Source organism: Corvus moneduloides, chromosome 1 (assembly GCF_009650955.1).
Source record: "Corvus moneduloides isolate bCorMon1 chromosome 1, bCorMon1.pri, whole genome shotgun sequence".
NCBI lineage: Eukaryota > Metazoa > Chordata > Aves > Passeriformes > Corvidae > Corvus > Corvus moneduloides.
In genome coordinates, this window is record NC_045476.1 from 115,132,096 (window position 1) to 115,149,465 (window position 17,370).

Below are 17,370 nucleotides of genomic sequence, written 5' to 3' on the forward strand. Positions count from 1 at the left end.
AGGGAGGACTGAAGCCATTATACTCTTATGTATCATATGGTGTCATGCAGAGGCATCCCCATGTTGATGAAATGTAAGTTCTCTGCAACTGGAGTACATAAACACCTAAGTCAGGATCCCACCTAGGAGGTACAAAAAGACCTTTTGATCTTGTATTGGAGGATGGCTTATGAGGAAAGACTGATATCACTATCAAAGGACCTCGATAAACTTATGCCACTAAGTCTAGGTAGGAAAAGCCAGTCCCAAGTTAATATTTCACAATGTGTTGCGTTACTCATATTACTCAAAAAATGTTCATGCAAGGAAATTTCATCATCTTAACACTGCCCTGTCATAGTTCACGTGAATACAAAAAACCCAGCCTTGACCTTCAGAATGTATCAGCATGCAAAAATAGACTCATCATCTTACTTTATTCTTAAATTCAGTGGAGGCTCCAAATGAAAAGAGAAACTTCACTACATCATTGTGGCCTTGCTGTGCAGCAAAGAACAGAGAAGTTGCACCTGACTGTAAAGGAAAAATGGATTAAAAGAATAACAAACGCATAACACACGACTAAAGTACAGACATTTCAAATTAAAATGTATTGAGCTCAATCAGTTGAATATCAGCTGAAAAGACATGAGGAATTTGAAGACTCCAGAGGACACCAGGTATCTTAACTCAGTCTTCTTCCCATTGCACTGAAAAATCTGTCCAGCATCATACATTTGAGTAAAACCCAAGAGGAACTGAAACCCCATATTTTAAACAAGTTGTAGAAGATACTGTCATTAACATGTGAGCAAATCAGGCCCCAGAAAATTACCATGTAAGATTTTAATGGCTGGACAGAAGAAAGAAGGAGGAGAAGGAAGGAAGAAACAGAGAAAGAAAAGAAATGCAGGCTTTTCTGACTTTGGGCTCACTCACCCCATGTAGAAAGTACAGGAAATTGGAGCTACACAAGAAATTCATTCCAGTGCCCAAAGCCTTTATAATAGTACGTGGCCCCACTTAGACCATTTCAGAGCCCCCTCTCCTGACACAATAATGGGACTCTCACTTCCCCAAGCTTCACAACAACTTCAGAGCACAAGAGCACTGGTTGGAGTATGTGCCTTTAGTTGCAGAACCATGCCATTGGGCTGTAGAGCTTAAACTTCATCTGTTTTGCTTCCTTTCTGCAACATAGTAATTTTGGAGGCTTTCAGAAGGGTTTTTTTTTGTTGTTGCCTTGTTGAATCAGTATTTCCTGAGTGATGATCAAGAGCAGTTCCATAAAACTGTTCTTAAATTTTTCTTTTGTTGCTGCTTTCCAAGCAATGTTTACCTAAGGGAAGGGACATGTTTAAGTACGTGTTTTGTTAGAACAGGATGCCACTGAAAGACACTGACAATCATAGCTGGAGCAAGTTTAGGCCAGTAAGTGCAGGGACACCTACATCATCAAACATGGCATTCACTGACTCAGTAATTTGCAGATGTCAGCATGAGATTAATACTCTGGTACCAGGGAAAGTAAGAAACATTGGCTTGTATTGTTGGAGCAATGAGCACACTGCTGTCCTGCACTACCTGCCACCATCCCATGTAACTGCATGCCCTCCTTCAACTGCTCTTCTCTTAAAACCAGTGGCTGTCCCAGAGCAATTCTGCTCTTTGCACTGCCAACACGCAGACCAGAGCAACTGCAATTATTCCTTACAACCGTCTGCATGGAGTATGAGTGAAAGGCAGTTTCCCACAAACATCAGTTGCTGATGTCCCTTCCATGCTGATGTCATGGTGCAAGACATGCCTTGAATGCCAAGCAGAGATGCAGGGAAGAGTATGGATGATAAAGCTGTGTGATTGTCAGAGATGAGTTGGCTCATACTAGAAGGCAGAAACTCCAAAGCATACAGGGTCAAAAATAATCCCTGTGCTACCAATGGCATCCACTATGTCTTAATGACCAGGCTGCAAATCAAAAGGTAAAGGTCTTCTCCTGATTATTTATCCCATCCAAAGGGCTGTAAACTGTTGTGCCAATAAGTAAAACTGCAAATACATAAATGGCATAACCCCGGGGGTTACATCTCTGATGTAACTGACCCTCACCAACCAGAAGTGCTGAAAATGTTTGGTAAGTTATAATAAATGTACCTCTGGCATCTGATTTTCTATTGTAAACTCCAGATATCTGATTCCCTGATGTCCTCAGAACAGAGCCTGTTATATGAACACACTGTACAGCAAGTGACAAAGAAACAATTGGCAACAAGCAGCAGACAACGCTCTTATTATTTGTAACAAACCAACAGTCACTTAATGAAGCCCTGTTTGAATCCTACCTCTCTCTGCAGATTGATATCTGCTCCTTGCAACACCAATTCCCGTACACAATCTATGTGGCCATAGTAAGATGCTACCATCAGAGCTGTTGTGCCAAGCTGGGAGTAAGGAAAAACAAGTCAGTACCTTCAACAGACACCTACAGCAATGAATCAGGCTGTCTGGAAGAGACAGCACTTCTGCCAAAAAACTGGAGGGAGCTTATGATACCTTACTGTCCCAAAATAAGTGCAACAAGTATAAAAATAATGGGTTTTGTTTTTAAACAGTATTTTTTTGGGTTTTTTGGTTTTTTTTAATCAGAGAATCCCAAAGTTCTTTGCATCATTTCCAGAAGAATAACCTCAGACACAGGAGCTGAGTGACTTAGCTGAGTCACTTAATTATGAGTCATAGTCAGGAGTAGGGGCTGGGTGATTTGAACAATAATTCCCTATCCAAATAAAGAGAGCAAACTCACTCAGTGACTCTTCACATTATAAGAAAGAACTTTCTGTACAGAAACATGTGTTCAGCTCCCTCAGTACACTATAAGGTCACTTCCAGTGAACGAAGTAGGACTTATATGTATGTAGTGTATGGACAATATGCAGAAACCACATGCATAAGGATGAAACACATCCTTCAAAAGCATTCACACACAACAGCTCAATTTAAAGAAGGAATGGGTGACATTATAAAAAAGAAACATGCAGTCTTAATTGCACAAAAATAATTTAGTCTAGAAAATGTGTATGTTTGATACAATTATTAATGCAGTGCAAAGTTCTTGTCCAAAGTTAGCCTTCTTTTGAGAAAAAAATGAACAGTAGCGACTTTATCTTTTCACACTGATCTCTGTCCTGTTTACTACAAGCCTCTTTGAACATCCTTCCCTCCCTGTCATGACAGTCATAGCATCAGCTCCAGAAGTACTGTAGGACAAATACTTGCCTACAGGGCAAAAATGAAATGAAATTTAAAAGATAGGTTAAAGTCAGTGGGATTAGAAAAACTCTTACACTTTAAAGGTAGTCAAAGTGAGAAAAGCTGCAGCAAGTTCATGTTTCAGGCTGGAAGTGGCATTAATCCTTGCCAATACCAGCATGACTCCATGTCAGTCAGTCCCAATGCCAAACAAAAGAAACCTGGAACTTCTCAACCTCGTTTTTCCCCTGCTCTTTGACACAGCTTAGCACAATCAAGTATCTCACCATGTGTTGTAGGCAGAATAGAAAGACATACTCATTTATCTGTGTTATCAGCCCATTTCTAATTTCAAAACTAATTTCAACCCATGTCAATTACAGTAAGGAAATTCACATGAAATCCACCATGTGTCTGGGCTCCTCTTACTTGGCAATCTTGTGCCTTCATGTTGGTGCCCAGTCCAGAGATTGGGTGGAGGAGGAAGAATTTCGGAGGCCAGCAGTTGTTCTAATTATGAGGAGGTCTGCTAGCTGACAGGATCATTGCTACCTGGGCTCAACTGAGCCAACTCTTCACTGTGATCTATTACTACAATGACATTTCTTTGCAAAGAGAAGCCCGAGGTGCTAGGATCTGTGTTTCTAATGTCAGCACCACAAATAACTGTGTAAGACACATTTTTGAGTGCTGGCAAATTCTTAACCCCCTGCCACTGATGTAAATCATCATGTTATTTTATCTTACATTTCAAGCTTGATTACTGACAAGAAAAGGTTTTAAATCATCCTGAAATGCCATAAGACTTTCCTATGTTTCATATTAGATCCCTACTACACCCTCTGCATGGTGGGCTATGGAAAGTGATGCAAAATGAGTGCTGTGGCTGTAGGTGCATTGTATGCATACGCTGTCTTTGCAGTCCACATCTACTCGCCCACTGTTCAGAAGCAGCTGGAGGAGAGCCAGGTTTCCTTTCCTTGCAGCCCAAAATGCAGCATTGGCAAGTGGTGTTTCTTTCTGGAGGAAAAAGAAAAAGGGGAAAAAAAAAAAAAAAGCAAGCAGAAATAAATCACTTTGGCAAATACATTGGACAAGCATACACATTGCATACATTCTGCATTCAAGCCAGGCAAGTTTCAGCTTAGTGTGCTGTTTCTTCAAACCCAGAGCATGGAAAGGAAGCTAATTTCATTTCTTTGGGCAGTTAAAGAGATCAGTCTTCCTGTGCTACCTCATGTTATTTCAAGTCTTCCTTGTGTCCATGGCAGCCTATGGCCTCTTAGATTGCTCTGTAATGAGAAATGATGATGCTAGGCCAGATCCACAGGGAAACATCACAGAAAACAACATGCTCAGTGATGCCTGTATTGTCTGCTTCTGTGGTGGGGCTGGCCATAGTTAGGCTGAAGCGTCCTGCTGATGTCCTGCTGCAGGACATCCTCTTAGGTTTCAGATTAGCTCTCTGTCATCTCCTTCTTTCCTGCACATAACGTTCCAATACAGGAATAGTATTGCTCATGCATCTCCCAGACTGCTTGTTCTACCTCCTGCCTGGAATTAACACCCTGTGACTGTGGGCATGTGCAAGATCTCCTGGGTAGGAGTGAATGACGACTGCTGCAGCATAGGAAAAGGACAGGAAAATAAAGACATGGACTTTGCTCCTGCTCTCTTTATCTAATCGATGCAAACAGCTGCCAACATGCTGCCTTGACAGGTAAACACTGTCACTGGTGAAGTGTCGAGGGGAAACACCGTGATGGCAGCGATATGTATCCTAGAGCAGGCTCGTGCTGATGATTTTTTAATAAGGCCCCAGACCACCAACAGAAGAGTAAAGCATTGCTGCACTGACAGTCACTTACACCAAAACAGAGTCAAAAATACCCAGGGTCATTGCTTTCCAGTGAACCCTTCCTTCAGGATACAAAGAGAGTGCAGATTGGATATAAAGTCAATCATTCAGCTTCAGAAATGAAATAGGTACTTCTCCTTGTCTAAATGTCAATGTGCACATGTAATGTGGTAAGGAATCAGGATTCAATGGTTTTATGGCTTACAATTAAAATGCACATATACAGCACAGTTTAAATTGCTTCCTTCACTGACATGAAGATAATAAACTTTGCAGAAACCAGCAGACACAAGAATCATGAATCTGAATCTATCCCAGGCCCGTCACACTGAGCACTTTCCATGGGTTGCATTTTCAATATTAATAGGTTGGAAAATTGGCAGCTCTTTGAGACGAGAGAAGTTCCAACCATTCAATAAATTATAAGTCACTTCCTATAAACTGATAGTGATATTTCTTGTACCAGCACACACAAGGGCAGGAGTCTGAAATTTTTAGCAATAAGCTAAATTCTGATCTTCTTTTCACAGCTATTGCATTTCCCTGGAGAACCTGTAGATAATGTTGATTACAGTAGAGACAGCAGTTTATACCCTCCTTGCTGGCAACACTGTAGTGTCTTCCTATCTTGACCCTTAGAACCACTAAAATTTTATTATTTACAGAGCTGGCAGTTAGGAATATTGTCTTATTGGCTTTGTTATTATGATATTCACTGGAAAGCTATTGCAAAAGAATTATGTTTAGACCTTACAGAATGGAAAATCAAATTCCTTACCTTTTATTGTCCCAATCTATCCCTTAAAGTTTTAGAAAGTTTTGAGATATGACAATACATCCATAAAAGTAAAGATTTATTTAATCCACCCCAGTTTTCACTATGAGGGCACAGTAGCAGACTGAATTTTATTATGGCACACCATACACCACCACCTTCACTGGTCAGGTAGGCAGCAACTGGAATCCATATTCAGGAACTCCTTACCTGCTTTCACCAGTTCACGTGAGAAGAGAAAAGAACTAAATGTCCAGTGTCACCCTGGACTGGAAGTAGAAGTTCAAAGTCTTTGGTCTTATGAGTCATAAATTCCTACCTCTTTTTTCTCCCCTGGAAGTTCTACAGTAGCTCTCCAGAAAAGTTGTCCTCATACTTTGGATCAGACCCAAGGAATGGAAGAATTCTTCAGTTCATCAAGGACACAGAAAGAAGTTTTTTGCAGTGGTGCTTTTGGCCCCATTTACAATGACTGCTACCAGCACTTGTGCTTCCCCTTGTGCCCCTGCATTGCTTGGGATTCCTTGTATAAAAGTAGAGTGTACAGCATGCTCAGCCCATCAACCATCCAGTGATAAGATTAAAAAATCAGATGCAAATCTGAGCTATTTTACCCACTAAGGTGAATGAAAGTGCAAACTCATTCAGATGGTCTGGGCACCTTGCAAGAACAGCCACATTGCGTACCATGTGGCAGTCTATATCTCCGGATCTGTATCTCTGTGCTCTTCATTTTCATCAGCAATACTGATATCATTGGTAGGCAAAATGTAAGACAGCACTTTGGGGTTGATAATCCAATTAATTGAATTATTTTTGAGAAATAAATGGGTTTATAACTGCAGGATGTGACTGCTGTTGTTCTAATATGAACTCAGTCTTGTCTCATCAAATACTGCTTAGGGAGAGGTAATGTTGAATTTCAAGAGATTAATTGGACAAATTTTTCATGTAATTCTTAGCATAAAGCTAGTCTGCTCCCAAAGCATCCTCAAAGTAAACAAGTGATCCTCAGCACTGACAGTCTGGGAGCAGAATGTAATAAACATTTGAAAATTATTAGCTAATAGCTTTCATCAAAATTGCTTGTTTCATTATGTCACTTGTTCCAGCATCAGCAACTTTCAGGATAAAATTTCCTTCACTTCCTCAAGTTCTCTAAAGTTTCATTTTAAAATCTGGCTGTGCTATTAATTTTGATTGTATGCTTTTATGAGAGCCCAAAGATGAAACGCTGGCATTATATTCATGCTGTATTGACATTAGAAAAAAACACTTTTTCAAAAATGGCCTAGAGGAAAATATATATTGTAAATCTGACAAAACCATTTCTCTGCAGGGATACACAAAACATGAATTGTGCTAATGTATCTGTGTCATTTTAGGAATATTGAGAGGGAAAGTGTAATTTAAATGCTGTGACCACCAGCTCCTGCTCCCTGCCCTACCTTTGACTTGCTGTTTGCAGAGAAAGAGCAGGTGACAGTGGGATGACCACTGACGAGGAAGAGTGCAGTTCTTAAACAGGGATCTTGCAGATGAAAGAAAAGAGGCAATAGACAAAGAAAAGAGAAGAAAGAGAACACTAGCACGCTGGCTTGTTCCTTGTACTGTCAAAATACAAGAAAATTCCTTTTCTTTCTTAGTTTTCAGACCAGTCCTAATGGGAAGGAGGAATTGAGCAAAAGGTTTTCAGAAGAAGAACTGGAAATCAGGATCAAGCATGATGGAAAAGACTAGTACAACTTAGGAGCAATATATCCTACATGAAGGATCCTGGTAAAAAAGAAAGATCGTTCAATATATAAATGTTGTTTAGTCAGGCAAAATGTGGTAGAAGAGAGGATATTTGTGTGAGAAAGAAAGATAAATGCTATGCCATGGGTAAGTAGGATAATAAGATGGAAAACATGAATAGCCAGTGGCAAACACAGATAGTAAGGATCCAAGTTAAGTTCATGACCTTCAGAGAGAAAATGCCAAACAAAAAGTCACAGAAAAGGGAGAGAAAAAAGAAAGAGGAAGGTATGGGCTGCAATTCTTCAGAGGGAGGAGAAAGCAGTGAGCTTCTTTGAACAGGAATACTTGGGGGAATACAGTGTGAGAAATAGGGCACAGAAAAGGAGCTGACAGGGACAGAACAGAAAGTAAGACCGGAAGAACAAGTTAAATAAACAAGGAGGCCAAAAAAGGATAAGATGCAAGAAGAAGCTGGCATCACCAGGAACATGGGGCTGTTAGGGTGGATGCTTGTGAGTAATGAAGGTAGGAAAAATCTCACAGAGACAGAATGGAGGAACAGAAAGACAGGAAAAAAAAGAAATTAGGTGTGAGACCAGTGCAGGACCAAAAAGGGGATGACCACAGAGGCTGCAGTCCAGAAAGCCAAGTGTATCGTGGGCTACATCAAAAGAATCATGACCAGCAGGTTGAGGAAAGTGATTCTCTCCCTCAATTCTGCTCTGGTAAGACCACACCTGGAGTACTATGTTCAGCTCTGGGGCTCTCAACATAAGGTTGTGGACCTGCTGGAACAAATCCAGAAGAGGGCTATGACGATGATCAGAGGGCTGGAGCACTTCTCCTATGAAGACAGGCTGAGAGAGTTGGGGTTGTTCAGCCTGGAGAAGAGAAGGCTCCGAGGAGACCTTAGAGCAGCCTTCCAGCACCAGAAGGGGACCCGCAAGAGAGATGGAGAGGGATTTTTTACAAGGGTATGTAGTGATAGGACAAGGACAAATGGCTTTAAACTGAAAAGGGGTAGGTTTAGGGTGGCAATTAGGAAGACATTCTTTACTGTGAGGGTGGTGAGGCACTGAAACAGGTTGCCCAGAGAAGTTGTGGATGCCCCATCCCTAGAAGTATCCACAGCCAGGCTGGACGGGGCTTTGAGCAACCTGGTCTAGTAGAAGCTCTCCCTGCTTATGGCACAGGACACCTTCTACTATGATGATGTTTAATGTCCCTTCCAACCCAAGGCATTCTATGATTTCACCACCAAGTGTAAGGCTGAGCTGCACTTGGAGCAAAGGTTCTCTGCTGCCTGCCACAGGAGGGCTTTAACTGCAGGTGCAAACCACCTGCTGCGCCACCACTGAACCGACACAGTGCCACTGAAGCACCAGCACTCCAGGAGGGAGATACCCTGACAGGAGTGAGGCAAGTACAGGGAATAATCCATCAAATCAAGTAATGCAACACAAGCAATATGGCAAAGGACTGGCACTGAGCTGCTGATCAATAAGAGAAGGGCAAGCACAGCATCCAGAAAGTGCATAACAGAGAAGATGTACATCCATCAGAAATATTACTTGTTAACATCATTAGTAAATTGCTGCTTGCTTCCCTCTTTGCCAAATAATCTTATTAATCCTGTCCTTAGATTAAAAAACTTCTTTTAGGCAATCTTTTGAAATGACTGCTCTTGCGTGGGTTTGGATGGAAGAAGCACAAAAGGTGACAGAAATCACAGCTGGCAAAGGGAACGAACCAGTCTGGCTTCAGTGGCCACCACAGCCTGAAAGGAAGAGCACGGACAAAGACTGCCTCCTAACTATTACACAACCAGCACCAGCAGAGATGGTCGGAAAAGTGAGGAGGAGGCTCCTGACTGCACCAAAACCCACAGCACGGAACCCGGCCACCCCAGAGCCAGCGTAAAGCTCCATGGAGGCTCGCGGTTTATGTAACACAAGCCACGCATCCTTTTGGGGTTGTCAGCTGGGAAAAGCGCCCGCTCCATCAGCTGGCACCGCAGCACTCCCGGGGGACCCCAAAGCTCGGGAAGGACGCTGCTGTTTTCTTTCCTTCCGCCCTACACCACCCTCGTTTTTCCTAAAAAAATAAAATAAATCAGTCCCCAAGTCCACGGATACGACAGCGCACTCCACGGGCTGCCAGCATGACAAGCGCAAAGCGGGAGCCCAAACGCGCATCCCCCCGCCCCTCTCCCCGGCGCCCGGCTCACCTTGAACGACATCCTGCACATCGCAGCGCTCCGCCTCCGCCCCGCTCCGCGCCCGGGGCAGCGCGGGGCCGGGGCGGGGCGCGGCGCGGGGCCGGCGCCTCCCTCCTGCATCACCTTGTGCTCAGGGGGTTCTGGCTACTACTGCTCTTTACAGGTTCTTTTTGGGGCGGGAAGAGAGTATTTGGGAATATTATAATTATTAATTATTATTATTATTATTATTTAGCCGAATAGAATGAATTATATTCGAACATACACTAATTATATCAGCACACAATTTTATATAATTACAGAAAATTATATTTTATTGTTACTTTTGCTGCCTATAATTATTATTTTTCAATTGTTGTTGTTAGTAGTAGTAATATTAGTATTATTTAAAATGGCTCCCTGCTCCAGCAGCATCCGGAGAAGCCAGCCCCCATGGTGGGGGACCCGCACCACTCAGCCTCTGGTTCAGACCTACAGATCAGGCCTCTGCAGCCCAGGAATGGCACTGAGATGGTCCAAAGCTCAAGCACCCTCAGCCCAGCCCTAGTCCCATCACAGTGTTAATGCCACCTGCATGGTGGCACCTCCTTTGTATTTCCCAGCCTCTTCCCTTCATATCTAGGAAAAACCTGTTAAGAGGTACTGTTGTGAGTACACCCATGATGCTACCACACAAACCTGTGGTGGAGGCGAGCGTTCCTTCGCTTTGCAAGCATCCAGCTATCACCAACACTATCTCCCATGGCTGATGTACCCTCATTAGGAAGCCAGTAAGTTCTTAAGGGCTTAATTTTAAGCCTTTAAAAATGAACAACCATAAAGCCAAGTCATGTCCTGTTTTGCCTGGCTGCCAGAGATTTCATTCAAAGTCTGCGTGATATAAAGTAGGCAAAGCAGGGCATGCTCTGGTGAGAGATTCCTGAATTTCTTTGCTATTGTTGGTTTAAACTGAGCCCTTAGGGATTTTCCTCTTTTGATGTGCACACATAAATCCCATTCACGAGAAAATTATGCGCGTGCATTGGGAGAAAATACTTGTGCTGAGATCCAAACAGCTTATTCTACAAATCTGCAAGTGAAGGGGTTTCTGCAGATCTTTTCCCTGAGGCAATGTTCATCTGTGCATCTGTGCATACAGTAAAACAAACGGTAGACAAGCAGATGAAAGCTGCTAATAGCACCAGCTCATCTCAGAATGCATGGCCTGGTGTGAACCTTAATTACTGAGTTCATACAATCCTGGATTGTAACTCAGATTTCTCCTTTAACTTAAAAATACTGAATAAACTCAGTAGATTGCATAATTGAGAGTCATTCTTGCTCTCATCCAGTTGCACAGTGATGATTGTCCACTGAAAGAGGAAAATATTACTGATCTGTACACACTCCCTACCTCACCCTTGGAAAATCCCTGTGTTTATTCAATCTATTGTGAATAACATGCCAAACTTTTCCCATTCATCAGCCCAAATATTAAATTTTATTACCAAGAAAAAACAAAGAATTCTGTGGATGAACAACAAAAAAGGAGATGAAAGCAGTACAGTTTTTCAGGGGTCTGTATTTACCTTGGGTGTCAGGCGACAAATTTTGAAGCGCCTTTCTTAATTTCCCCACACAATCTGAAATTGCACCTATTTTCGGTTGCACATGGTCTCCTGTGATTTTTCTGTTGTCATATGGAGGTGCAATAATTTGTCAGAACTGTTGAATACAGACATACATATATAAGGTATGTTCTTTCTTGGTGATCCTTTCAAGTTTATCCCAGAAAGCATGTAGAAACTATGTTTTTTGATGTAGACCTCTGACTATAATTACACTCAAAATCTTGTTTATGGGCAAAGAGAAAACACACCTCATATACATATAAAACCAAGAATTTATAATTAGTGTAACTGAAACTTAACAGTCTAATATAAGAATCATTACTAGAGCAGATGTAATTATTGCAGAAAAAGAAAAAAGTCCATACAGAGAAAAGATCTGTATTAATAACATTACAGTTAAAACTTATATACAATTCCTAGTTTTTACTTCTTTTCTGGATATTATCCTCACCTTTCCCGTGCTATGCTAGGTCCCAGAGTTGGTGGTTTCATTCTGATGGTGGTGGTTTGGGATGTTATGGTGAGCTGTCAGCATCTGGAATTGGTCGTTGCAGGGAATATCATGTTCATAGTAATGGTTTCTTCTTCCCTCAAGGATTGGCATAATTCTGTTTGCTAATGTGCTTTTCTCTCTGACTCTTTCTTCACTGGTCTGCAGCTTCACATTACAACCAAACTAATTCTCATTTCAATTATAAAAGCTGCTGTTAGAGATAAACCATGTAAAACAAAATTGAGGGAGGTCAAGAAAGTTTAAAGAGAGCAAACCTGACAAGCCTCAGTCCCGAGGCCCTGCACATTCAATGCCTGTTACTATTGTGGGAATATCGTATTTTAGGGCTACACTTCTCCCCTGTTCTTCAGTCTTGGCAGAATATTTAAGATTGCAAGATACTCGGACTGGTTGGGATTTGTTAGCTGCTTGGCAGAATTCATCTGCAGGGCAGCAGGCTGCATTCCTCTCACCTAGTATTTCATCACAGTGATTATTTCAAATATCCTGAGTCATGTTGTTTTGTACAAATCTGAAGGCTACCTAAGATGAATTGCAGGAACAGATTAAATTATTGTGTTTAAAAGCTGATGCAACCATTCTGTGTAAGTCACAGAAAAACCTTATCTGAGCCAGAACAGTTCAGGCACATCTATATATGGATGATTAAGAGAAGTAGCACAAATTTTGGGTTAGACAAAACATTCCTTTGGAGATCGTGATCTACACATCTACAATTTTTTATGCAAAGATGACATTAATTTCTATCTGCTTTAAAAACCAGCAATCAATAAACAAATACCCATTTAGAAATGTGAGTGAAGAGCAATGTAAGTTTGCCTGCTATAAGTGGAAATGGATAAATACATTTCAGCAGATGAGATGATAAATGTGTCTTGTAACTTTGGTGAGCTCTGGTGTGGGATTCTGCCCCCATCTCAAGAACCCGTTGTTGAATTTGACTGCCATCTTCCAGGCTCCAGAGGTCTTTACTGCAGGGCGTGCCACAGAACTGCATCTGTGTAACTCAGAAGATACGGCATTGACAAATACATTTCTGCAGTAGCTTTTGTCATTTCCCATATGGCGGTATGTCAATAATGTCGATGCTTCTGCTTTCAATATCTCCTGTATAAAGATCATTGATGAAGGCTCGTGACAATTATTCTCTGATTGTTACTTACTTTTTTTTCTGAAGCTTTGCAAATGGTGGAGATCTTAGTATAATGTTATTGATTTCAGCTGTGCCTGCGTTGTCTTCTTTCCTTGGATATTTGCTTCCATTAACATTTAATTATTGAAATATTTTTAAAAATGTATACAGGTTTCTATGTTTTTCTAGAAATAAATAACTTTCTTCAAAGTATATTAAAAAAAAAAGGCAGTTTAAAATGTAAAATGGAGCAATCTTCAGCAGTTTCAGTTACAAATTTTGAAGCCTGATTTTACCCAGACAACAACAGTAATAAGCTTGGCTACCTTGAACAGCAAATTCTATTTCTATTTTACTAAAGGTATGAATCCTCTTTACTACTGTAGTTCTCTCTGCATGATTTCAAAATCCTGGATCATTGCCTCTTAGACAACTGTGTATGTTTCTGCCTGTGACCTCCTGGGTGGGCCAGGGCAAGCCTTTTGTGCCAAAATTTAAAAAAATAACTTCTCACTTTAGCTTCCTTACGTTCTTTTGCATTGTAACTCAAAATGCTGACACTAGGACAAGGACTACTTTTGAAACCATCAGCCTAAGGATTTTGCTCATCAGTTTTTGTCAGCAAGATTCAATACCAGCCCACAGTAAGAGAGCAGCTCTAAAACTTTTTTCTCTTTCCCAAACTTTTGACTCTTTATGTTGCTGAAATCACTCTTGATCTTGGCTAAATCGTGCACTGTGCTGTGGAGTGAACTGAGCTGGCAAGCTCAGACACCAGCAGCAGTTCTGCTGTGCCAGCATGGACACCTGCATAGACCAGCAAATCCAACTGCTTGGCTGGCTAAATCCGTTCATGCTGACCTCTCTGGGACATCTAATTTAGTGCTCTAGTCCGGATGAGGAGTACACAGCTGAAGTGAATCTCCCAGTTGTCTCCCTTTACTGTGCTGTTTTCTTGTTGTGGAGGGATCTTGTACTGTGCAAACTGGATCCATTTTGAACTAACCTCAAAGAACTTCTCCAGGAGCAGACTCAGTGGACTGCAGCGGCAAACTGGGATTGAAAGAGAGCTAATCTGAATTAAAACAAACACAAATGCAACATGACATGGCTACAATGTAGACTTTTGATCCTCAGCACCGTTTGCTCTACAGATTCACTCCTGTCAGGCTGCACTACTTGCAAATATAGACAGCCTGTGTTGTGCTGCTACTACCTCAGCTAGTTTAGATATCTCTACACTGCAGTGCAGTCTTTGATATAGAAAAAATACCATATAATAACATGTCTGGTACAGCCATGTTGGCCCCCCTCTCCAGCCTGAAAAGTAGCCAAAGTCTCGTGCCATGGCTCCTTCCCTTTGCCCTGTGCATGATCCCAGTGAGAACGTGGGGAGTCTCACTCACTATTTGCCCAGGACTTACAGATGTTCTGCAGCACCTACAAATGGGCCACAAACTATCAGGAAATCCTAGGCCTGTCCACTGCAGTTTACTGTAGGCTTCATGTATGTGTGCTTCATCAACCCTCTTCAAGAACATGGTAAACCTGACCTTTTTCAGGGTGCACAAATCAAATTCATGGTACATAACATACACAATAAATGTGATACTTTCTAAGCATGCTGTACCTACTGACAACAGCTTGTGTCATCAGCTTGTACATGTCCAACAAGAGTGATACATCCTGGAGTGCCTGGGCTTGCCCATCCCTGCCTGGGAGTATGAATCATTCCTAATCCAGCATGCTATACCTAGGAATATTCTTCAGTCCAAAAGGAACCCTTGTCTGCTTCTTGGTTTGATGCCCTTTGGCTCCTTAGGGTTGAATAACTGGGCTTGCTTCTTTTCATGAGAGTAGCACTGCTCATCTCCTATTGAAACACTTGAACAGCCACAGAGAAAACCAGCTGCATGTTTCAGATTGACTACTGTTTATGTACTTAGCTGAAGTTTGCATGCAAAATGCTACAACATCATGAGGTGGATATTAATTTGAGTGCAATATATTACTGCTATTCCAACTGTCTTTTGATTAAAAAGTGACAGATCAGAGAGGCATTTCTAAATTAATTCAGCAAACTGATTTTACTTCCAGCCTTCCCTTGCATGCACAAGGAGTTTTAAATCAGGAAAGTGCCAGAGCAGATCCGTGAATGTGTCAGTATGAAAGTGCACAGAAACACATACAGGCTTGCTGCTGAGGTGGTATCTAATCTCCTAAATTTATCTATTTATGAACAAAAAAGACACTGCTCATTTCGAGCCAAAAATCGTATTCTTGCTAAAATTCCATAGACAAAGATTTCAATAACATAACTTTGGGGAGATCTGCTTCTTGAGACACTGAAATCAGTAAATCCTACCACACAGTGACAACTCCAAGGATTAATTCATAGCATTGCATCAGGTTAATTCATGCTGTCATGCCTTTCCAGTACATTTTCAGCCTGTGTTATGATCCTGATTTCAGGATTTGGGAAGCACTTTTGTGGGATTCTTTAAGGAATATGGCCTGGTTTTGTTGATGTCTTTGTTGTAGGACCTACTTTAATTTGAAGATGGAATATTGCAAAATTTAGGGAAAACTAAGTTAATAGATTGACTTCAATTTTGCAATTATCAGGAACATTAGTCTTCAAGTTGCATATTGTACTTTTCATGTAAATATCATTTTTTTTTGACTGTTAATTTAAATTCTTCATGTTGAAGAAAATGCATTTAAGTCATCAGCAATAACTTTAATAAAGCAGTCGATAAACAAAAAGATTTTCCATCTGGTCTACCATTTCCATTAATCTTTCCCTTGCTAAACTGCAGAATAAATATCTACACAGGCTGTTCCTTATTTCCATAATATTAAAAAAGTACAGGTCTATTTTACAAAAAGTGTATGAAGAAAGCACTTTGAGTAACTCTTTATTTTGGAAGTTATTCCTGGAAATGAACAGGGATAATATTAGAAACAGTAAAAGTTACTTTGAAAATAAATCTTGCAGACTTATCAGGAAAACTGTACCAAGTATTTATGTATCCCATAAAACTTTTAAAAATAGAATGGGGAATTTACGAAACTGGACCTCAAAATGGAAAAGTTTATCTATTAATATAAATAGTTTACCCAACATGTTGGTAACTGTATTCATTCATCCTTCTAGGGAGCTCTTACCTTGAATCTCTCTTTTCACTCCATGGCCTTTTTGCTGAGGCCTCCTATGACATCCAACTTCCTATCAGATTTGCTGTTATAAGCTGGTGTAAGGACATGTAGCTTCTGGGGACCACAGGAGTGTTATTAACTTCCTTCATCTGAACCTTTGAACTGATGCCTGGGCTAATGACCAGGGAATCAGAGAGAAGTTAGAGTTGCACTTGAATAAGCAGTAGGGAACAAACTCCACAAATTGCCACTTGAGTTTTTCAGTGAATTTGCTCTTTTCCTTCCTCTTTTCCATTTGTTCACAGCAAATTAATGATTTTTGCCACAGATATGAAGTGACAGGTCAAGGGAATCAATGAAAGGACTACAATTACCACATAAGACTAATTTCTAGTCCAGTATAAGCACCAGCATGCCATCTTCACTTAAGTGCAAATGCCTTCCAACCTTCAAACAGCTCAACTTAAAACATCTCTGTGTTCCATCTGTACAGGTACATGACACTCAAAATTTTTTTATCCTTCTCCTCCCAGTCTTGGAATTTTGCTCTCTTCAAGTTATATTGCTTTAAGACAGCGTGTACAGGTTGTGACTGTATGTTCTCTTCATCTGTCATTTCCTTTTGCTTTCCCTGCTTATCCTCTGTATATGCTGATTTTATGACTCAGTCTGAAGTGAATTGTTTACCTATTTTCCATCTGCTCAGCCAGAGAGAAGCCCATGAGCCTGTATTCAAGTCTGCAATCTTTCTAACCCTATGCCTGGCACTTAAGTGCTGATGGATAGTGGTGTAGATAAATGAAACTGGCTGTCTTGAGTCCATGAACAATCTAAACCTGATTAGATTGTGAAGTTCTCTAAACAGAAAGGCATATTCAAATGAAATAATATCATATCCGTTTTCCCCAGCTGTTGTTTGTATATTATTGTATATAACTTTACTGTGAGAAATGTTGTGAATCTGAAAACATATGTGTCACATGAGTTGAGAACAATGATGATATATCCCATATGCTGCTACAGGTAGGAAAAACAGCAGATAATCCAGGGCTTGCTATTTTTTTTCCCCACAGAATATAACTGACTTACTGTAAGTGGAAGATTTGTGTACATTTACTAAGATAAAAAACCTCAGT

The 17,370-nt window shown here is 40.9% G+C and overlaps 1 protein-coding gene across 4 annotated transcripts in view; it reads right to left on the minus strand.

The window, feature by feature from the left end:
• The window catches only part of ANKRD29 (ankyrin repeat domain 29), a 46,439-nt gene that overhangs the window by 22,558 nt on the left and 6,511 nt on the right, over positions 1 to 17,370 (minus strand). For 2 of the 4 annotated variants that reach the window (XR_004242979.1, XM_032123607.1), the window contains exons 1-4: positions 9,829 to 9,888; positions 4,138 to 4,248; positions 2,322 to 2,420; positions 415 to 513 (exon numbers count right to left, since the gene is read on the minus strand). Coding sequence is in view for 3 of the 4 variants with exons in the window: in XM_032123607.1 (XP_031979498.1) it covers positions 415 to 513; positions 2,322 to 2,420; positions 4,138 to 4,248; positions 9,829 to 9,849 (330 nt within the window). In the remaining variant the exon portion in view is untranslated. Of the gene's footprint in view, positions 1 to 414; positions 514 to 2,321; positions 2,421 to 4,137; positions 4,249 to 9,828; positions 9,889 to 17,370 lie in introns of those variants that run through there. The other 2 variants (XM_032123620.1, XM_032123629.1) reach the window with 2 other exon arrangements.